At 41.5% G+C, this 24,421-nt stretch overlaps 1 protein-coding gene across 4 annotated transcripts in view; it reads right to left on the minus strand.

Moving 5' to 3' along the window:
- The window catches only part of HDGFL3 (HDGF like 3), a 41,668-nt gene extending 20,558 nt beyond the window's left edge, over positions 1-21,110 (minus strand). For 2 of the 4 annotated variants that reach the window (XR_005651892.1, XR_005651891.1), the window contains exon 1: positions 20,841-21,044. Coding sequence is in view for 2 of the 4 variants with exons in the window: in XM_039858454.1 (XP_039714388.1) it covers positions 20,841-20,924 (84 nt within the window). In the remaining 2 variants the exon portion in view is untranslated. Of the gene's footprint in view, positions 1-20,840 lie in introns of all 4 variants that reach the window. The other 2 variants (XM_039858454.1, XM_039858455.1) reach the window with 2 other exon arrangements.
- Positions 21,111-24,421: the final 3,311 nt, after the last annotated feature.

The following is a 24,421-nucleotide window of genomic DNA, read 5'->3' on the forward strand; positions in this document are numbered from 1 at the left end:
AAGTCACATTTTAAACTGAAATGTCTAAAAATTTGGCATAGTCCTCCATTGCCTTTCTCATCTTCTAAGCAATTGTCCACACAGGTTCAATTAACAGGTAAAAAAATATACCTGTTTTTCAGGTTTATTTTCACTTCTATTGAGGCAAAATTTATACAGTCAGTATATATAATATACTGATCTTAAATATGTATTTGAGAATTTGATAAATGTAATACCCATATAACCAACACCTAATCAAGTACAAGACAGTTCAGTCATCTCGGAAAGTTTCCTATTTCCTGCCAGTTATTGCCACGCACCACAGGCAGCCACTTCCTGATTCCATCATTATCGGTCAGCGTTGCCTGTTCCTGAACTTGAAAACAAACAGTAAGAAGTCTCTGTCATTGGCTTCTTTTGCTCAATGTATTTTTGAAATGAATTCACAGTACACATTAGCTCACTCTTTGACACAGCCAAGTAGTGCTGCTGTGCACTGAGGGACATTTGCATCGCGTCCAGTTTGGGCCATTGCGAATGAAACTGCTATAACCATTCCTACATTTGTTTTTTTTGGGATATACACTTTCATTTCTCTTGGATAAATGTCTAGGAATAGGACTACTGTGTAACAGCATAAGTATATGCTTAACTTTGTAAGAAACTGCCAGACTTTTCCAAAGTGGTTATACCATTTTAAACTCCCTTGAGCAATGCTGATGTATTTAGGAATGAGATACAATAATTTATGCAAGTTATTTTAAAATATATAAAAAATAAGCTGGATTGATGGATGGATAAAGATTGTTAGATGGATAGAAACGTGACAAACCAAACCAAACCAAATGTTAATTGTAGAATCTAGGAGGTAAGTATATTGGGTTTGCTTCACATTTCAACTTTTCCGTATGTTTCAAATTTTTCATAATAATATTTGGTAAAAATAGGTAGGAGGAGAGGGGAGAGAGGATAAGGGTAGTCCAGCAAGTGGTTATATCCTTGTCTATTAAGACAGAAAGTCAACAAATAGTGTCTAGTCAATAAATCAAGAGACAAGAGATTGTTGTATTTCATTATAAGCCAAGGTTGAGTTTTAACTTTGTACACACAATACTTTAGCTAAAAACAACTCAAAAAAGAATTTTTTAAAATTGCCAAATTGCCAATAACAGAGATCGCACCAATTATACTTCCACTGATAATGTGAGTCTGTATACCCTTATATTTTCACTAATAATGGATGTTTATTGATGTACCTTACTTAAATTTGCTATGTGAAAAATGGTGTTTTAATTTGCACTTTCTTTATTATGGATGATGCTGAACATCTTTTCATGTTAAAAATTATTTCTATTATGTTTTCTATAAGTACCTTTTCATAACCAATGCCAATTTTTCTACCGGGTTACTGGTCTTTTGTTATTGATCTGTAAAAGTTCATTTTGAGTTTATATGTTTTGCAGCTCTTTTTCTATCATGTTTCAAACGTTTTTTATCCATTTATAATTTGTCTTGATTTCATCTGAAACATTTTTGTTAGCAGAAAATTCTTAATTTTTATACGGCAAAAGCTAATCTTTTCCTTTCTGATTTACAGGTCTGTATCTCGCTTAAGGGGCCTTTCCTATTCCAAGATTTCAAAAAACCTTCCCATGTTTTTCCTTGTATTACTTTTGTGGTTTTAATGAGTTATTTTCTTAGGCTAGAAATGTGCCTACTAGTGAGTGTGGGGAAATGAGCACCCACGTAAAGGATTACTGGGAATGTAAATGGCTACAAACATTTAAGTTGGTTTGCTACATGTAATATAAAATTAAAAACATGCATAGCACGTGGCCTAACAACTCCCTTCTGGGAACCAATCTACCCTACAGAAATCAGAGCATGAGTATGTAAAGACAAACATGCCAAGATGTTCACTGAAGCTCTCCTGCCAAAAGAAACAACAAATGGGCCATCAGCAAAGGAATGGTTAACTAAATCATGGTGCAGCTTGGCACAGCCATAGCCAAGATCTTTATGTATTGACTTGGAAAGCCTGCAATATATCAAGCACAAGTGAAAAGAGTAAGCTGCAGAATACAAAACGTAATTCCAGAAAACTTTGTGTGTGTGTGTGTGTATGTGTGTGTGGGTGTGGGTGTGTGTGGGTGTGAGCTGCCAAGGCCTCCCAGGAAAACATTAGGAGGGCACACTCCAGACAATCAATGCTAGTTGGCTCAGTGGAGCAGGAACGGTAGTGTTACAAAACTATATCTGCTCTGAAACTGAAATTTAAAATAAAAATATTATCTTTGTAAGTGAACCAATAAATATGCAGATGCTCAGGGCTTACCCCAGAAAGTCTGATTCAAAAAAATAACTGCAGGATGGAATTTCCATTAGGCAGAGAACAAGTGGTCAATTAAACTTAGCAGACCCTGCTGTCTGCCTCTGCTGAGGATAACGCTTCCTCTAAGCAGTCGGCCCCTCTAACGACTGAATCAATGAGACCCTTACCTGCTCAGACGGGAAGAGCACCCTCTCCCACACCGTGGCTTGGGAACACGTCTCCAGTTCTAAGCCTGGTTTGAATTTCTAAGGAAACTATATCTGTAGAACTTTAGCCTTCCTTTTCCCATTTCCCCAGCAGAAATTCTTAGTTTCTTCAGTGAAATTTCCTTAATTACATGCAAAATTTTATACAGTATGTTTTAATGCGGAAAGATTTTACTGCTTTACTCAGATCTTCCTAACCTTAACTCCCCCACCAAACAAAATTTAAAGAAAGATAATTACATAAAACTAAATTCAGATACCTGTGAAACCAATTCACAAGACCTGTGCCAATTTGCGCACGTCGTTTTTGGTGTCAATTTCACTGGGTCTTATGTTGTCGACATAAAATGATATGCAATATCTGCTTTTTCCCCCCCTTAAATTCTATTTTGCCTGATATAAAATGCTACCAACTCTGAGTAAAAACTCAGGTGCGATAAACACATTTGCGGTTTGTGGGTAACTTTTGCCTTCTACTATTTTGTTAGGATGGTCTCTTACAAACATTACATTGTTGGATTTTATTTATTGATTCAAATGGAGACCATTTATGCTGGTAATATCATGTCTGGCTTTTTGAGCCTTTTTCTCTTCATGTTTACCTTTATTCTATGAATTATAACTCATATATCTCATTTTTAATTCTATAAGAACTTCAAATATTACACGAACACTATTAAAATAGTATTTACATAATAATATTAAGACAATATTTATTCTGGTCTGAAATAAAAGGTATTTAGTGCTTTCCCCATCTTTTCTCTATTATGTTTTACTGTTTGGTTTAATAAATTAGTAATCACTTTTCTTGTTACAGTGACTGTAGGCAACTATCCAGAGCAGATGCCTTCAAAGGTGTAGCAAGCAGGCAAAGATGAAAGAGGATGTCATTATGGAACTACCTGAGTGTCAGTTTCAGCTGAAGGTCCAAGACAAAGGAAAATACATTCCAAAATGAGGTTACTCTTTCAGACTTGCAAATAATGCAGTCCAAACCCTTGTAAAGTTCTTCCCCAACAACAAAAAAAAGAGTTGGCTAAGAAAAATTAGAGCTGAAGATGAGGTAAGGAGTTTTGGGAAAAGCTCCCTTTCTCTAAGACCACCTGGAGAGCTTAAGATATGTCTTCGAGAGCCTGGGAGTCACAGAACACTGAGCAATCTTGAGAAAGAGTACAGGACTTTCTGGTTAGTTAGTCTGATGGTACCATGAAATGGTGGGGACTGCACTGGGATTGGCTTACACTCCGAGTTTCTTGTGGGAAAGATACAAATCTTCATGGACCATTAGCTAGAGGTAGTATGGGGGTTGTTTTCAAACCTGTCCAAGAGGGCAGCCTGGAGGAAAGAGGACCAAAGCAGAAAGAAGGGGACATGTACCATGTGCTGTCCAAGAATGAGGGAGTTTTAAGTAACTATTCAGAAGACAGATTCATTAGATTGTTTCAAGACAAGTGAAAATGAGACAAAACCAAGAATACTACTGGTGGTTGGTGGTAGGCTGGTTCTAAAATGATGTCCAATATTCCTCATTTCCTGGTATTCATGGTCTTATGTAATCCTCTCTTCTTGAGTGTGGGCTTGATCTAGTTACTTCTAACAAATGCAATAGGCAAAAGTGACGAGATGTCACTTCCATCTTGCTGACTCTTGCCCCTTTGCTTGTTTGCTCTGAGGAAGCCAGCTGCCATATTATGAGCTGCTCTATGGAGAAGCCCATGTCACAAGAAACCCGGGAAGGGCCCTGGCCAACAGTTTGTGAACAAATGAGGCCTTTAGGTCAATTACCCACGAGGAACCGAATCCTGCCAACAACTACTGCAGTGAGCATGGAAGCAGATCCATCCCCTGGTCAAGTGTTAAATGAGTATGATCTTGTGAGAGCCACAGAGGCAGAGGTTCCAGGTAAGCCATGCCTGAGATAATAAAGGTGTGACATGCATATCCCAATTCAGCATGTTATTTAGAAAAAATTAATTATACTTTGGATTATCATTTTGGTGACTGCTTTTTCATGTGTTATATATACATTCGCATTTGTTTTACATGCATAGGATATGTCACAGACAGTTTTATCATGGAGGTCCTTTTTCTTCTAAATAGAGGGGTGTGTGTGTGTGTTTAGGAACTAGGTGAATGGAGGCTTACCTCCACAACCTTCCTCAGACTTACCTATCCCCAGGTAATTATTATTGATAACAAAGTAAGTTTTTCCATGTCCATATACACAATCACATACATACAAAGGTTTTATACACAGGCAGAGGTTTCTTTGGAGGGAGGGGGACTACTGTGTCTCAGAAATACACACGCACACAAAATGAATCATATTTTTTCAAATTCTTCTTAAAGTCAAGTGGCATAGATCTCATTTATTTTTAATGGATGCGTAATCCAGTGATTGGATAACGTATAATTCAATTATTTATTAACCTATAATAATGTTCCCCGAGGGATTGGTATTTACCTTATTTTTAGTGTTTTTGCCCTCCAAAAAAGCTACAGGAAACGTACTTAAGATTTTTATGTACTGGTGCTTCTAATTCCATTAAGATAGATTTCTAGGAGTGAGACTGTTGAATCATACATTAGAGGTATTTTTCATTTTAATAGATATTGCCAGGCTGCTTTCAAAAAAAGCTATAATAATTCACATTTTCACCAACGTATGAAAATGACTCCCCTTCCAATCTTTGACAGCATTAGGTGTTATTGCTCTTTTAGATTTGCATTTCCCTGATTAATGGTGAGATTAAACATCTTTTCATAGGTTTATTGGCGGTTAGGATTTGCCCTTCAGTGAATTGCCTATTCATATCATTTTTGCATTTCTCTACAGGGTTCTTTTTACTATTCATTTGTAATATATTAACCCGATATCTGTAATTTCCATTGCGAATCTATTTCTCTATTACATAACATATCCATTGAAAGTTTCTCTCTTGAGTCCAGGACACTCTCCTGATGCTTGCTTTTCCTTCCTCACCATCCACTTCTCCGCAATCTCCTTTCACGGCTCCTCATCGCCACCTACTCTTACAACTGTGGTGACCTCATACAATTCCAAGGTTCCGAACGCTATTTACGTGGCTCATCTTTCTATCCCAAACTCCAGACCTCCCTTCTGAGCTTCACACTCACATACTTGGGTGTCTCACAGGCATTTCACATTTAAAAGGTCTAAAACCAAATTGTTAGTCTTGTGGCCCAACCTATTTATCTTCCGGTGCTCCCAATGTGAGTGAACGGCATCACTGTCCAGTCAGCTGCTTCTGTCAGAAACCTGGAAGTTCTTGTTTCTCTCCCATGCAGACATACGTCGGCTATCACTAAGTCCTTTCAATTATACCCCCAAAGTCTATCACCAAACTAACCACTTCTTTCTCCGTCCACTGTTCTCTGTGGTCTACTCCATCATCACTTCATGCCTCAACTTCTATAAAAGGCTAACTTGGCCCTTTGGATCCACGTTCCTGCCCTCCCACCTCTGCCCTCAATAATCAATTCTTCAGACCCTAAACACAAATCGGATCATGTCATTTTGTTTAAAACTCTGCAATGACTTTCCATAGTTTAAAAAATCAACTGTAAGACCCGACATGATATAAATTTTGTCCACTTCCTTGAACTCATCACCTAACCCCCTCCCCCAGTCCTAGCTCGTTTTTTATTAGCCTGTGGGAGAGAAAAGAAACAGCAGAAAGGTGGGAGGGAGGAAACATTCTTTGCGTACGTTCAAATTTAGGATAGCAGCAATGACCCTGAACGCCTCTGAAAAGAGGGACCTAAACCCTGGACTACTGACATCAGACAAAAGGCAAAAATCGCTCAATCAAAGTACATGCATGATAATCCATCGAATAAATACCTCAGAAGTTTAATTCATAGCAGCATTAATAACATTCTAAAGATTTAGAACCATCTGCTAAATGCATCCTATTGTACTTTATCTCTTTTTAAAGATAAAGACATGAAGATAATTTTGTCTTTCTGCCAAAAGCAACAATCTAAAAATAAAAAATAAAAAAAGCAAAGCAAAGAACAAAACCAACAAAGAACTTTTGATGAATATATGTTTCTGACAGGATTGTTAAACAAATATTTAATAATAGAAAGTAGACATTAAGAAGAAAACACCATTATGTGCCACAGTTAAAAAGAACAGATAATGGCAATTATTCCAACTAGGGAACTAATGCTAACTTTCGATGTTTCAATGTAATTGTCAATAAATTAAAAAAAAAAAAAAAGGCACAATGAAGCTAGTTGCAATAGTTCCACAAGTAGAGGATAACATTTGGTTCCTGGCACAACAGAGTCCAGAAAATACATAATTTTTGGATAATTTTCTCAGAGATTGCTTCCTTCAGTTTATGTCTCAGGGATGACATTCGTCACATGAAAATCTGAATAATTCTAGGCATAAAACAAAATTAAACCACATTTTGTCTTAACTGTGCCTGTTTTTGACAAAAAAGCTGGTAGCTTAGCCAAACCATCCTAACTGCCTTATCTGTGCAAAAACTCATTTGATCATTTAAATGATCGCTCACAGGCGTGTTTCTGAGTACTATCTTATTTTCCTTGTTCTTGGTTCTACCCAGGTGCCTCATACAAGGCTAGGCCTGAGCAACCTTGTGAGGTCTGTCCTCAGTCTTACCTTTTCACCTTTCAGTGCCTCCCTCTTTTATTAGATAACATCACAATGACCCCAGGACCTATACTGCTCTTGGCTTTCCCTGCATATACCGCACACGGACTTCCATAAAACCTGACTGTCTTGTAGATACCTCTTCAGTCCTATTTGTTGCTTATCTAAATAAATTACAATGAGCACAACACTCAACAGAGTGAAAAGGCAACCCACACAATGGCAGACCATATTTGCAAATCATGTATCTGATGAATTAATATCCAGAATATATAAAGAACTCTTACAACTCAATAACAAAAACCAAACAACCCAATTAAGAAATGGGCAAAAAAACCCTGAGTAGATACTTCTCCAAAGAAGGTAAACAAGTGGCCAATAAGCACATGAAAAGATGCCCAATATCACTAATCATTAGAGAAATGCAAATAAAAACCATGAGATATAATTTCACAACCATTAGGATGGCTATTATAAAAAAAGAGAAAATAATAAATGTTCAGAGTAATATAGAGAAGTTGGAACCCTTGTGAGCTGTTGGTGGGAATGCAAAATGATACAGCCATTATGAAAAATAGTATGTCATTTCCTCAAAAAATTAAAAATAGAATTATAATATGATCCAGCAATTCTACTCCTAGGCACTTACAGTAGTTCCTCCCTTCCCCACGGTTTGGCTTTCTATGGGCTGTTACCTGCAGTTAACCTCAGTCTGAAAATAGTAAATGAAAAATCCCAGAAATAAGCAATTCAGAAGTTTAAAACTGCCAGCTGTCTGGGTAGCATGATGAAATCTTGCGCCATGCTGCCTGCTAGTCACTTAGTAGCCATCTCAGTTATCAGACTGGTTATGAGAGAGACAACATTCACGTAACTTTTATACAGTATGTTATCAAAATCGTTCCATTTTATTACTAGTTATTACTGTTAATCTCTTACTGTGCCTAATTTGTTAATGAAACTTTATCATCAGTATGTATGTATATGAAACAATGTTGTACATATAGGGTTTCGGTGCCTTCCACAGTTTCAGGCACCTGAGGGTCTTGAAATATGTCCCCCCAGATAAGGGGGGTTATTATACCCAAAGAATTAAAGGCAGGGTCTCGATAAGATATTTGTACCCTCATGTTAACAGCAGCATTATTCATAATAAAAAAGGGTGACGGCAACCCAGGTTTTCACCAACAGATGAATGAATAAACAAAATGTGGTCTATTTATATGCAATGAAATATTATTCAGCCTTAAAAAGGAAGAAATCCTGACACATGCTACAACATGGATGAACTTTTTTAGAGGATATTCTGCTAAGTGAAATAAGCCAGTCGCAAAAAAAAGACATATACTGTGTGATCCCATTTATCTTTGGTACCTAGAGTAGTCAAATTCTTAGAGACAGAGAGTAGAATGAACGGTGGCTGACAGTGTCTGGGAGTAGAATGGAACAAGCAGATCGTGTTTAATGGGCACAAAATCTCAGTTTTACAAGATGAAGACGTTCTGGAGACGAACGATAGTGATGGCTGGACAATTATGTGAATGTACTAAACACTACTGGAACGATCACTTAAAGATGATTAAGATGGTAAATTTTATGTTATGTGTGTTTGACAATTAAAAAGAGAGAAATTTACAATGAGCACATAAATAGCTCACCCCAAGACTGGTTTAAACTCTTTTCTTTCCCGAGCTTTAAATTTTCTAAATTAAATCAGGGTGTCTAGTTGTCAAAATGGTTAGTATGAATTCTGTACTCCCTTTCATTTCTCCCTCTCGTCCCGTGGAGGTGAGTAAAGGGGCAATGGAATTTAGTGCAGCTCTTTCTAATTTGCTCTGTAACTGTGAGCAAGTCACTTGGGCAAAAAGATTAATGCATTTTAGTTTTCTCATCATTCCCCCCAAAAAACAACATTGGAATTCATCTTAAATCTTACGTCTCAGGAGCTCAGGAGGCACTATCATTTAACTTTTTCATTAAAGACTTCAAAATTGTCTGCGGGGAGGGAAGAACCAAGAGCACAGAACCTAAAGGAAGGTTCACGCAGGATGCAGCGTTTTCTCTCTCCAATGAGTAAGACTACACAGCCCTATCACAAACGAGAGGACAGTAAATGGGCAGTTCTAAACTTAGATTTCAATGTGCTGTAACAAAAAGGGGCTGAAACCCAGCCTTTTTGTAAGGAAATGCCAATGTCTCCATCTATTCTCTTTTTCCTGTTCCTTCTGGGCTGGTCAGTTTTAGTTACTTCTCGTTCACTGAGTCTACCTGACTGTTCTACACACACCTCGCTTTTCCCCTTCCCCTCTATGCACCTACCCCTCTGTTCCTGAACCCACCCCAAGCTCTCTAAAGGAAATGTCATGTTTCATTAATTTTCACGATACTAACTCCATCAAGTCTGAGACAAATCCAGAGTAACACTCCCAAAATCCTAGAGTGACTATGACGGTGGAACACACTAGTGCTGCCCGATTCTCACAGCCCTACCTTCACACGGAAATGACTGGAAAATAAACAAAAGAAAAGTTTCAATGACGGAAATTAAGACGATCACACAACAACGTGTTTAAAACCAGGAAGCATTTCTACTAACTAAAAAATTAGATAAAATCTTGAAAACTGTCAGCAAAATGTGGGAAAAGGGGAACATCTCCTGGGGTGGTCAAAAAAACAACATGAAGCTACATATATACTGTTTTATACAACGGACACTTTAAAAGGACGAAACAGTTATAAGTAAAAGACTGGATAAAGATACATCAGCCAAATATACACAAAAATAAAAGCAAAGTAATATCAGAAAAAGTACTATAAATTAATGAGCTGAAAAAAGTATGAAATGGTACAACGCAGAACACTATACTTTGGCAAAAGGTACACTCTACTCTGAAGTTTTAAGTCATAAACATTTATTACCAATGAAGCTCTGAAATTTATTAAATAAATGGTAAAAAGTATCAGGAGATGTAAAAATATAGAATGTAAAAGTGAGGATTAAACTCCAGAGGCAAAATAAGGATTGAAATGTGCTCTTTGGATGGCAGGTCATGGTACCTCTGGAGGAGGGGTGAGCAAGAGGCCGAAGGGTCACTTAAATTTAAAAAGCTCAGCTACCAAGGACAGCAGAACGCAGTGGCTGAGAGATGGGACAGATCACGATTTCTGGCTTGAGGAGGAAGAGCCACAGAGGGGAAGAGGCTGCCACAGTCTAGGAGAACAAAGGCCTCCTCTGGGTCACTTCTCTACCCCTGGCATCGATGAGAGCACCTAGGGCAGGGCAAACACGCAAAACTATTTACTGAATGTTGAATGAGAAAGGAGGGAGAGTGGGGTCCAATAAGGAGGGCAGCGGAGAGGTGAAGGGGCCAGAAGGGAACATTTTTTGATTATCCGTGATACTTCAGGCTCTTTATGTTCACAATCCTTGAAAAGATCCTGAGTAGAAGGCATTACTGTCTCCATTTTACGGATGCGTCCCTCAAGGCTAAGAGATTAGGTGGCGGCACCAGGGGCGCAGGGACCACGCAGACGCGGCTCCCTCTGCCCACCGAGCTCTTGCTCTTCCACTGCATCCTGGAAGTGAACGTGTGAGCTATGAAGGTCAAACCATCTGCTGGAGATGCGGGAAGGAAGATGAGCAGGAGGAGAGCAGTGAAGGTACCCACCGACGGCAGAGGAGGAGGGACAGGGAACTGACCCAGGGCAGGCCAAGGCCTGTTGAGCGGCAGTGGTGTTCGGGACCTCGATGAAATCAGTCCCGGAGCTGCCCCAAGTCTGCACGTCTCTGCGAGTATGTCCAGGGGTCTCAGCAGATGATTTGCTGCCGCAGAAGCCCCAGGAAGGAGTTTGTCGGGTGAACGCACAAAAGAGAAAAGGAAGCTGGAATGAGAGCAGCTCCAGTGCTTCTGGTCTGGATGGGAAGGAGTAAAGCCAGGAGGTGGGCGGTACGCCCAGAGAAAACGAGGCTAAGGCCTACTCAGGGTTCACGACAGTGAGTGAGCAGCACCTCTAGGGGCAGAGGGCTCTTCCTACCGTCAGCGCCTCTGCACTTGACCAAATTCTCCAACTGTCCATTCTTGTCGAACTGCTTTACCCCTGTAATCTGCTTTTACGGCACTACAAAAACAAGGGACACATCTGTTCTTGTTTCCCTGATCTCTTGCAGTTAAATCAATCTTTGCCCCAAACAGGAAGCTTATTAAAAATGAGCGATGGACACCATCATATTTCATAACTCTATCAAAAGCTTTGTCCTCCCCTGCCACCCTGCATAACACAAGACAGGGCCAGTAAACAGCAGCAGAAACAGAAGGCTGAGCTGGAGAACAGCCAGGGTTCTTGAATACCTGGCATGACACAGAGATTGATCTAATATTATCCCTTTTGTCGTCAGATATTTCCGTTTAGTATAATAGAAATGTGCTTATCTTGTGTGAGTCAATCAGCCATATGTGAGATGTAAAACTGTGCTTACTGTAACTTTTCAGAAATGTATCTTTTCCAGAAATTAAAATATGCCTTACTATCATCAACACTAGGTTTTCTCTACCGAGACTGCTGAATCTACTAATGGCAAGAAAATCTCTTTTTGAACAAAAAGCGATTTTAAAGGAAGTAGAGAACAATTAGAAATGTGTTAGTCCCATGACTTCACATCCACCTTAGAGGGTACCTGCAAGTCTTCTGGCTTAAAAGTTCCTCATCCTCAGTCACACATAGCCTGATACCTCCACAGTCCAGTCTCACAAACCCAAGAAAATCCCAGAGCCTCAGTACCATCAGCCAGGGAACAGAATACAGTCGAACAGTACAATAGTTAGCAAATGTATGGAGCTTATCATGCTTAAGAAGGTATGTGTGCAAAACTACAATTAGGTTCAAGAAAGTTATAGATACATTTGCAGTCCAAAGATTAAAGATGAGAGTACAAAATTTGCTCTGTATACTTAGCCTTTTGAGATCAAGAGAAATAATGGCTTGGATGGTTAAATAATGTAACTTTCATTTTTTATATTCATATGACCTTCACAGAGACTGTGGCTATAGCAGATTAAAAAACTCAGGACTGTTAACTCATCCCCCAAATCCAACTACTCTTCTATGTGAACAGACCAACTCACATAGGTTAATTTCCCTTTGGCCTAATAGACCAGACCAGTGCTTTTCAAACTGCAGGTAGTGAAACTGATTTTGTGAGTTGCAATCTGATTTTATACAAAATGAAATATAAATGTATCAGAATGCATCATATATATGATTTGGTGAAAAGATTTATCTGGTGTGTGTATATGGCATTAATGTTTATTTCTCAATGTTGTTAGTCAAAAAAATCTGAAAGCCACTGAACTAGACTGTATTAGCATCCATCAGTAACAACAACTCATTTCCAAGATCTAAATACTTTTTCAAAATTATTAACCCTCATGGAGCAGTCCAGTGGAGACAGTAACAGTTCTGCCTTGTTTGAAAATAGTTGGTCTCATTTAGAAAGTCACACAGAGGTCTAGAGGGAACTAATTTTCAATGCATTCAACATATGGTAAGTATAAAAGAATGAACTGAGAATTTATAACTCTATTCCTCTGAATATGCATTTCCTCCAAAATTAAAGATGCCAATTACTACAAAAGCTCTACTTCAATGACAAAAAAAAAAAAGGAAAAGACCTAAAGCCTCCCTACATAAAAATTTCTGAATCTTCTGTGAAACTCATTTTTGTATTTGCTAACCACCACTGAACCTATCACTTATAACAACTCTCATCTTAAACATATTTTGTAATAGAAGCTGAGAAGTTACTACTATATTATCAAGAATTTTCCAGTCCCCTGGAGGCAACCTTGTTTACTGCTTATTCTCTCACATGCTGGAGACTGGGTATCTCCTTATCTGGGTAGTCTAAGAGTCTCTTATAATCAGACTTAGAGAAACCACTCGGAACTCAGTCTCAGGGATCAAGTGGAGAGCAGTTTATCCACAGACCCTTCTGTAGAGCAACACAGTCCAGTCCAGTTTGCCCCCAAACTCAGAAGCTATGCAGAATCTCTAGAAATGACCCATCATACTTAGGAATCTGAACAAGGGATAACAATGGGAAGTCCCCAAAACTCCGTAAGTCTAAAGCCAACTCACCATCATAAAGCTGATGAAAGACATACCATACCACCCAAACCACAAATGCATTTACTGAGACTTTACTAGGTTCTAAGCATTTTATAACGAGTCTAGTGTTCCTGCGAGGTAATTATTAGGTATTTACTTAGCAAACACTTCTTTCATGTACATTTTAATATTTGATCTCTAAGGAAAAAAAAAGACAAGAAAATAAGAATTATCATTCTCCCTGTTTTACAAAGAGGTTGTAAATAAAAAATGCTCAAACCTAACAAACCAAGACAGCGGCTGAATGAGGTGCCTGTCTTTTAACTCCTGGACCTGTCTTTCCAGACACTGCAGGAAACCTGGAGGATGTCACTCAGAAGGCCTGAGTTCACTAATTTCTAGATTACTCCACGCTTCTTACTTCTCTGTGGCTATCTGTGACCATATTGATGTTAGTTACCTGACTAACAGCAGCAAATTCTTATCTAGGCACGAATAAGGTATAATAGAAAAATTCAATTACTACCTCTATTTTAATCAGCTGAGAAGAGATTATGCATATGACGAATGGCAGTGAAATAACACAGGAAAATGCTGTTATGGGAATTGAGAATGCAGTAAACTGGCAAAAAGCAACACAGGCTAGTAGCAGCTCTTATGATTTGGCCTCTAGGCTCTACTGAACCAGTAAATCTCAGAATTACCTACTTGATATTCAAATACCAGTGTTCTCTCACGGTAAAGGTTTTAGCACTTTACCTAAATCAACACCATGCTATTCATTCAGAATGGATTTTAACAGGTCTCTGCTTTCTCTATATGCATAACTAATGTCTTATTTATTTTATCTTACTGCCTTGTGTCAGATGGCTTTCAAAGATGTAAAGACTAGAGAAATAAGTGTTACAATAAATGTTGACTTACAATTGCTAGATTCACAACTTGTGAATTATCTATATCTGTAGTCTTCTTACATACCGCCAAATGCTTCTTTAGCCCTTTCACCTAATCCAGTATCACGTTTCTTATTTCTTGTGGCATTCTTAATGGTCAGAGATTAAGGCACTTATTAAGCAGGTGACCCCAGGTGAATTTCTTAAGCTAAATCTTGGTTCTCTTATGCGGATATCTACCTCATAGTGTTATTACATACAGTCATCCTAACTTGTAATCAAGACATACAATATATGTGATTTGATAAGTTGGTATGACATATATATTCAGCTTCACTTGTAACCAAATTAATTCAATTAAATGTTTATTAAAATGACAAAGGTTTTAAAAAATCGGAATCATCTATTTTTAATGAATATGTGGGAAAAGATATCCCCTTATTCTTCTAATAGGTAAGAGAGTCAAAACTTTTGGGGAGGGCATGATAACAATATAAGTCTAAAGCTTCAAAATGTGCTCATGTTTCCCCACCCAACTCAGAAGCACAATTTCCAGATACCTGTCTCAAAGAAATAAGTTAATGATTTAGCTAAAATAAATGTTTTTCGGAGTATTATTTTATAGTAAAAAAAACCTGGAAATAACCTAAATGTCCTATAATAGGAAGTGGTTATTATTCATAATAAATAGGTCCATATCATAACTTACCAGATGACTACTACAAATAATGTTATAGAAATATATTCATTGCCACCGAAAATCTAAGATATAGTATTTAATTGGGGGAAAAAAGGATGCATAGCAGTATATATTACAAAAATTATGTACCTGCATATATGCAAATACATATTCATGATGCTTCTAACTAGGTATAGGGATATTAAGCTTTCTACAATGAACATTATTACTTATGTTACAACATTCTTTACATAGGTGAAATCAGTCTTTATAACATGGTCATCTCAGGCTCTCTTTTAAATAAGGATAGTTTAAGCAGTGTACAGTATGAGCAAACTACTTTTGGTGCAAAGACCACTACTGACCTTTAAGGGTCTTTACAGTCAGCACTTCTATGCTATCTGCTTTAAGAACTAGTTTTTAAAAAAATTTCTAATGTGTTGCAGACTGACATTTTTATAAAATATATTAAAGATGAATTAGAAAAATAAAATTAAAATACAGATTACAAACATCATTTTAAAAATCATTAGATTCATAAAGTTACTCTATCAAATTGCTAAAAAATGTCTCAACTCTTACTCTCAATTTCTGTACCTAGCTTCTCACTGACAGGTAGCAGTCTGCAGACCATGCTTTCAATGGCGCTGCTCAAAATGCCTAGGAAGCCTTTTTGCTGTGGACTAGATTCTGATCTAACATCTGGAGTCTCTTCCACAACAGAAGACAACTTTCTCCAACAAACAGTAATATTTGGGTTCTTCCCCTGTTATGTTTACTATCCTTACTACTTTATAATGTTTTTCTAATGCTAACAGACATCTCGACAGTAATATATAATTTTACACCTTCAGTCATTTTCCAAAAGACTAAACACAATCTCATGTAGCAGAAACCTGACTTCAGGGAATTAATATTTTCCAAATCATGGGGAAACAGTTGTCATTAGGGCATTCCAAAGGGGATGTGCCAGAAATACAGATTCATATGGGTGAAATGGGAGCACTGGAACATGTACATATTGGTACTGAGAGTTTAAGTGCCTATCTGCTCTCAGGACTAAGTAGAAGAAAATGAGACAATTTACCAGTTCCTTGGCAACGTGAGTACAGTCCCTGGGGACAAGGCTGAGGTAACCTGTGTCACTCTACCTGAGAAATGTATCAATGATGGACTTCTTTGGACTCGGGCCAAAGTAATGAAGATTATAAACACCTTACTTTAAGATTAAAAGGACTTTAAGTCTCAAGTGATTCTCTGAAAGTATGTAACCTGGTCTCCAGAAATAAAGTCTCACAGTCTAGTAGTTTACTATCAAAGGCAAAAAAAAAAAAATTCAAATAAATTAAGGATTCTCAACCAGTATTTATATTAATAAAGGATGTGAAAACACTTTAATTGTAATCATGCTGTTATTTAAAATTGCTGAAATTTAACCTATTAAAAGAAAAAGGAAAACCTACACCTAGCACAGTGACTTACACACAGTAGGTGCTCAATACAAGTTCAATAAGAGTTCGGCTCTTTAAGTTGTCACAGAATGGTAAATTAAAGGCTTTATTCTTATTTTATCAAGTGAGAGGTTGAAACTAGATCAAAAATATACTGAGCAGCAACTTGGCAGGACTGAAGCCTTAAGGAAAAAAAATTCTCATCGAATGCTAAGAATGGTGAAATTCAATATCTGAAGCAGCTCGGAGTATTAGGTTCTTCTTTCTCTACCTCATACATAGTGTTTTAAACTGAAGTATTAAACTGAAGTACACATCCACGTAAACCACTTTCTACATCAAGATACAAAACATTTCTAGGGCCTCCTTCCCGTTAGTAACCACCTCTCCAACCTCCAGCTCTCACAACCTGATCACCATTAATCAGCTTTGCCTGTTTTTGAATGTCATGAAATCATACAGAATGTATTGTCTGTATCTGGCTTTCTTCATTCAATCTTGTATTTTTGCGATTCAGCTATATTTTTGTGGGTATCAGTAGTTTGACCTTTTTTATTACTGAATAGTACTCCACTGCATGGATAAACTACAAATTGGTGTACCCATGCCCCTCCTGATGGACATCTGGGTTGTTTTCAGTCTTCTATTATGGATAAAGCTGCTATGTAGAATGACTCTTGCACAAGTCTTTGGGTGGACATAAACACTCATTTCTCATGGGTATATGTCTAGAACAGACTGCTTAGTCACAAGGTAGGCGTGTGCTTAACTACAGTAGATCAGGCCAGTTTTCTAAAGTGATTGTATCATTTGAGAGTTCTCATATACAGTTTTTAAATTTAAAAAAGCTCTTCATTTGAAACTCAAGAATTTTGAGACTTGTTTTTCCATCTTTTAGAGCAAAGGTAACATAAGCAGAGTGTTCACATCTCAGTTTCTTATTTTTACCTAAAAAGTGAATTTTACTAATATTTAATATATAAATCGACAGTAATGTCCTTATTTGGATGATTGTATTTATCCACTTTGGGCGTACTGTTATTTACTGACATTTGTTTGTGACTGGCTGAGAATTATGGACTATCTACTTCTAACTGAACTCTTGCCAAATAAGTAAGTAGCTAAAAGGAAACCTACAAATACAATTCTAATAATGTAAGTAGAAGCAAACAAGGAAATGGCCGAGGTGACAGTTCTATTATAAAAGTTATCTTTAGAAGATAAAATCTGTGACCGCCTAAGTCAGCTATCACAAGAAGCAGGCAAAAAATATTCTAGAAATTAATAGTTTGAAAAATACAGACAAATTATTTTAGTAATATTTTGCCAAAAAGAATTTTAAAACATAAAATACTGTTTATACCATGTCATTCCTTTTAGTTTTTGTTTTTATAATGTGCATATTAGTACAAAGTACAAGTATATGTAATTTTAAAGTAAATTTACACATATTTGGGATGCAGTCTCAAAGTTTTTTAACCAAGAGGCTACACAATCAAAAGGGTTCGGAGACTCTTGTTTCAGCATATTTTTTCAGTACTAAGCTAGTTAATATTTAGGCATAAATGAACTTCTAATTTTGAAAGTCATAGACAATAAAGCATACTCCATTCGAAACACCTAGCTGCTATTTAATGTTAAAACAACACATCTGAACAGAGAGCAGAACAGAAATCAACTAGGAAGAGACATAACTGGACTTTCACAGGTACTGGTACTGTTCTACATCTTGGTAGGGGTTTGTTATACCAGTGCATACATTTGTCAAACTCACTGAATGGTACATTTGAGGTGTGTTTCAGTCTATGTAAATCTTATCTCAAAAGGAAAAAAATATTGACCTCTAGTTAATGATATGCGTGCTGAAGTGTCAAGGAGTAAATTATAGTGATGTCTGCAACTTACTTAGGAATGCATTAAAATAAGATTGACTGCTGTACAGATATAGTGATATATGAATAAATATGTGACAGGGCAAGTAAAATGTTAATTATAGAATATAGGTGGTAGATATACAGGTGGTCACTGTACAATCCTTTTCACTTTTCTATTTAAAATTTTACATGGTAATATGTTGAAAAAAATCTACTGAAGAGCTGAAAATTTAAAAATGTGTAACGATACAGAGGAAAAGTTAGAAATTCAAAAGGAAAAGGTAGAAACATTCAAGTACCACTGCTGGGTGCTTTTACATATACTAAATCTGTCTGGTGAGAATTATCTCTATTTTAGACTAGTAAACTGAAACTTAGATTACAGACCACGCCTGAGGTCCCAGAACAGGAAGCCCAGCTAAAAGCTGATTTCAACCTGACCCTTTACAAGACATGTGAATCCTCTTGGCCCACATTCCACACAAGGGGTGGCGAGGACCAGATGTCTTCCCTACAGCAGGGCAGTCACTTCTCCATTCCAGCTCTGACTCTTAGAAAGCTGAAATCTGCCTCCCTCATATTTTTCCTCCTAAAGTTGAATTCTTGGAGGGTCATACAGAATCCCCATGGGAATGGCCTTCACAACAAGTGATAGTATTTGAAATCTAAATGAGTAGGGATTTTTTTTTCCAGTTAGTATTTTATAACATCATCATCTACAAAGCTATAGCTAGGCGTAAAATGGGGAAATGTCTCATAGAATTGGGATTAAAATGACTATACATGTGAAGCACACAGCACTGTACCAGAGTAGGGACTCGAATATCTTTTTCTTCTTTGTCTAACATTTCCCTTTCCTTGGAAACTGCCAACATGCCACCGACTATGAAATAATACACTTAAAAAAAAAAAAAAGACTTAGATCTTCTTTAAGGAAGTTAAATATGAACATAGGTTTTTCTTTCCTGTATTTACTGTATCTTATCTAACATAACTGATTTTCTCATTTTATTTTCCATTTTGCCTTGGTTTGAAATTATAACTTCTAGGAATTTTATGTACAATTAGATATACAACTAGGACCACTTCTGCAGCACTTTTGTTTCGAAATTACTACAGGTGACCAAGCTATGCAAGCAATCTGTTAATGAAATTTTAAGAATACTTTCTTTTTGACTGAGAATAGTTTTCAACGGTAAGGTTATAGAAAGCCATTGTGTTACAAGGAAATGACCAACTGGTGATAACCTTTAATTCACTTTTGACCATGTATAAACATGGTCCTATCGCTGTTTATTTCCTACTCAACAAATACATTCAGGGATTCCCTAAAGGGCTCAAGTCACAAATCTTACCCCTTTAAGCTGTATGGCACTATAGCACGAAAGATAATCGGTTAGTCTACTATGAAAACTTTGCCTTATCTAAGGACAAAACCTACAGTCTGGATGTGGAGAAAGTTATCTGCGGAGCCTAATGGAACCTGAATAAGACTGTTTTTTTTCCACCTGAAATCTGAGGTTGTGTAAGTGGTGGAAAGAATCCTAGAGATGATAATTTTATAACTGCAGAAATGGATATTCAGACAGTTAAAATGATAAGCCCAGATGAGACCCCAGGTCCCCCAACCCCTGGCCCAATGTTCTTGCCATTTTAGTCATGGCAAACTAAACACACACACACACAGAAAAACGTGATTATGTCCATCTATTCCTTCAACTTCACTAAACTGCAGCCTGGTCACCCGTGATGTCACTTCCTTCTGTGAACGGGTGTATCTTTTCTCTTCTTTTCTGGTTTTGCTATCGTCACCTGACGACAACACAACATTTTGGCGCTCCCGCTCATATTTATGGCAATATCTCCCACGTCTAATTCTATTCCTCAAGGACACCAATGCAGCCTCCCAGATGCCTTGACCCTCCTCTTCGTTACATTTCGAGCGACGACTTAGTTTAAGACACAAAGCACACATGGCAGCGCTGTGGCTCTTGCTCACTCAAAGGGCTTACGAAAAGATGTTCATGCTCTGTGTCACCCGCAGATGCTTTCCAGAGCAAGGGCCCAGCGAGGGCCCCTGCTACCCAGGACGCGGGGTGTGGGGGGGCATGGGGGCTGGAGGAGGCCGAGGGGGAGGTCTGGGGTCCCCCTAAAGCAAACATGGAGGTGAGAAGGCGCGAGGGGCTTCCCGGTCCGCGGCAGCGGCGCCTGGGCGTCGGTTGAGAGGAACCATGGGCCCGGGGTGGGGGGTGGGGACACGCAGGCCAGGACAATGCCGGGCGGGCGGGACCCCCGGCTTCGCGCCCGGGGCACACTCAACAAGTCCGGGCGGCGGAGGATGCTCGGGAGAGGCCGAGCGGCCGCCAGGCGGCTCCGCGGGGCTCCCCGAGGCCGCCCCCGCGGCCTGGCCAGCCCCGGCCGCCGCCGCCGCCTCCTCGCGGACGGCCATTTGCCGCGCGCGCCCCGACGTCCGCCGGGCCCCGCGGCGCCTCCCGCGACCCCGCCGCCGCCGCCGCCGCGCGGGCCCCGCCACCCCGGGCCCCCGGGCGGCGCGGCGGCGGCGGCGGGCGGCGGGCTGCGGGCCGCGCCGAGGCGATGGCGAGGGGGCGGGCGCGCCATCATGAAGGGAAAATGGTGGGCGGGCGGGCGGGCGCGCCGCCGCGTACTCACCCGGGCCGGCCAGTGCGGGTAGCCCTTCATCTTGGCGAACACCAGGTCGCCCGCCTTGTACTCGCGGGGCCGCGGACGCGCCATCCCGGCCGCTCCCGTTCCCGGTCGTCCCCGCTCGCCGCGCAGACGCCGGGAGGCCGCCCCCCCGCGGGCCGACGGACTGCGCCGCGTCCCTGCGGCCTCGGGCGGGCGCTCCGACGAGGGGCCGCGGCGAGGCGGCGGCTGGGGCGCGGGGTGGGCGGGGGGCGCCGCGGGCCCGCGAATCACGGCCCGGCCTCGGCTCGGCCCGCCGCGCGCTCACAGGCGCCGCGCCGCCGGCCTCATGCCGCCGCCGCCGCCGGCCTCCCTCGCGGCGAGCGCCGGGCCTCGCGCCTGCCCGGGCCCCTCCTCGGGCCGCGGCCGCGATCTGAGTCTTGTTCTCGCGCGCTCGGCGCCCGCCCGCCCGCCCGCTCCCGCCGCCCCTGCCGCGCCGGCCGCTCGACTCCTGGGGACGCGGCCGGCTCTCGCCCAGAAACGGAGCGCGCCGGCCGGCTGCGCGGCGGGCAGTGGGCGCGTCCTCCCCCAGCACCGAGCCCGCGCCGGGCGGGCGGGAGCGCCTACTCCGGGGGCCGCCCGCCGCCGCGCTCTTTTGTTCTCGGCCCCGAGCTGCCCGCGCGGCCCAGCCAATCACCACCTGGCCGCCCCCTCCCCGCGCGGCCGCGCCACTTCGGGGCTCTCCCGCCCGCGCCCCCGGCCCCGCGCCCGCCGCCGGTCGCCTGTGCGGGGCGCCCCGGCGAGGGGCACGGGGGCGCTGCAGGCCCGGGGGACCATCCGGCCGCGGGAAGGGCACCGCTCTGGAGCCGGCGACCTTGTGGGGTTCTCGCCCCGGGGCTGCCCTTGACAATGCAGTGTGACCCGCCCCGGGCAAGCTGTTGAACGAGGGTCACCGGGTCTGCCTACTGGCCCTGTCGACATGCGAAGGGGGCTCTGCGAGACTGCAAAGTGCATTCGTGGTCGTGCGTCTTCACGCGTGGGTCTTACAGGCCGCTAGTTTGGGGAAAGGGACTTACTCTGGCAAGTCACTTTTTTCCAGTCCTGGCAACCCTTTGGACAAGGTGTTTCTGAATCTGCCCAATGAACGAATGCTGCCTCTTTCATCATCCCGAAGCGCGCCTTTAGGTCAGCTGACTCTGTGGCCTTCATCTTGTCACAAGGACAGTGCTCCTCGTTTTTTGTCTGCCCCCTCTTGCAGGTTTTCCTGCCCTCTCCCCCTTTTATAGAAGCCACAGTTTCTCCTACATCTGCCTTCCTCACTTGTCTTGTAGAAGTGTGTGTTTGTGTGTGTGCGTGTGTGCACGCGCGCCCGCCCACGCTTGCGCCCCTGCTCTTGTTCCTTGATGCTGGACGTCCAATAATGGGGCTTCAAAGTCCCTTGACTTCCTGTGGACTGTTAGTTTTGTTAACAGTCCTTGACGTCACCTACTAATGCACCTCCTTACTATTTGATCTGGGGATCTTCCTCTGCAGATATTTACCCTTCCTCATCAGTCCAACAGGTTCACCTTTTCTTCTTTTCTCACTGCGAAAGACTGGTCTAGGTCCTTTGGCCTCAGTGCAATAGCCCATGGCTTAGTCCTGTTAGAAAACAAAATTCAACTGAGTACATTTTAAAGATCTTATTGGCTTTTTCCAATGCTTGGTGCACGCGCAGCATCCCATCTAGCAGATGGGAAAGGAGCTCCAAGGGGCTGTACACAGTGCAAGACTTACAGGTGGAAGGGGGCGGGACAAGGAAATTACTAGTAGATCGTTTCCCGCAAGGTCACAGTTGTTTTGAGGAAGTGCAGGGGTCTGTCAGATAGATTACCTCGCTGGTGCTGACCAGGTAATTCCAGATTTCATTCCTGGAAGAGGCTGAAATTGTAATTAACTTAGGTATTCTCGGTTTGGTGACATAGGCTTAGCACAATTGACATTTGGGTCCGCTGTCTCTTTCACAGTCCCTCTGGATTGCTATAACGAAATACCACAGACCGGGTGACTTATAAACAATGGAAATTTTTCTCACATTTCTGGAGGCTGGGAGATCCGAGAACAAGACACGGGCAATTCTGTCATCTGGTGAGGGCTGGCTTCCGGGTTCATAGACAATAGTCTTTTTAGCGGTCTTTCCCCCCATGGGGTGGGAAGGGGAGCAGGGGAAGGAAACTCTAGGGTCTCTTTAAGGGCACTAATCCCACTCATGACCTAATCACCTCCCAAAGGCCCCACTTACAAATACATTGAGTATTAGGATTTAACATGAATTTTGGGAGGACACAAATATTCGGTCTATAGGAGTCTCCTACTGCTAGAACCTGCCATGTGTACCTGTCATCACGTCATCATGCAATCATGCCTTGCTTCTGAACCTATGTATGGTTGCTGTATTCTCTTATGTCAAACCCAAATCCCTCATTAACTGCCACAGTCCTGGCTGCCCACTATAGTCTGGCCTCTCTGGACATAGGGTAGAAATAGGAGACAGGAGAGAAATGGTAGGGCAAAGATCAGTTGGAAGCTATGGGAAGACTTTAACGGGGGAAGGACATGATCTTGACTTGGGTTCAGACAGATTGCTCTGGTGGCCGGTGTGGAGATGGATTTGAGAGGGTGAGAGGTTCAGGTTGGGGGTTCTCACCAGGAGAGACGACAAGGGCTGAGACAGGGCTTGCTTATTCATCTGGTGGCAGATAGGAAGAAGGAAGAGTCAAAAACCATTCCCTGGTTTCTGGCTTAAGCAACGGGATGATTAGTTTTGACACTGAGCAACGTGAGGAAATCCACAAAGAATGGGCAACTTGGTGATGAGGTCGTGAGTGGTTTTGTGTATTGAGATGTCGATGGGGCACCTAGAGAGACATGTTCAGTGGAAATGTCTCTCTGGGTGCCCCATCGACATCTCAATAAACAGTTTAGGCAAAGTGGTCAAGGCAGAACGTAGAGTCTGAGTGGTATCAATATCCAAGTGGCTGAAACCCTGAGGGAGGTTCCCAGGAGACTGTATAGAATGAGAAAAGGATGGAGCCAGGTAACACCAACATTTAACGGTCAGGCAGAAAAAGAAGAGGGCCGTAGGGCTATAGGAATCAAAGGAGGAAAGAATTTCTAGAGGGAGGGATGTTTCCACATACATGCCACAGGAAGGTCAGGTAAGATAAGGAAGGAATGGGTCCCCTGAAGCTAGTGCTTGAGAAGTCACTGGCGACCTCGCTGGTAACCGCCTTCCTGAAATGGTGGTGGGAAGAACCAGAGAGCGGTGGCTTCAGATGGGAATGAGAGGTGAAAATGTGGAGGCAGGAAGGGTGGACAGTTCCTTCCCAACAGTGGAAGAGGAGGAGCATGAAAGCAAAGAGTCACTCAGATGATCTGGCTGTTTTTTAACGACTGGAGAAATCTGAGCTTGTCATGAGAAGGAGCCAGCAGAGTGGTTGACGACAGAGGCCAAAGAGGGGATAATTGATGGGGTTTGGTTATTTTGAGAAGGCAGAGATTTCTCCCAGTCTAGGCTTTGGTTTCAGGCTTTCAGTTGAGCCTGGCCTGACTGCTCGGCGCACGTCATG

This window comes from Pteropus medius, unplaced genomic scaffold (genome assembly GCF_902729225.1).
Source record: "Pteropus medius unplaced genomic scaffold, Ma_sr-lr_union100, whole genome shotgun sequence".
Lineage (NCBI taxonomy): Eukaryota > Metazoa > Chordata > Mammalia > Chiroptera > Pteropodidae > Pteropus > Pteropus medius.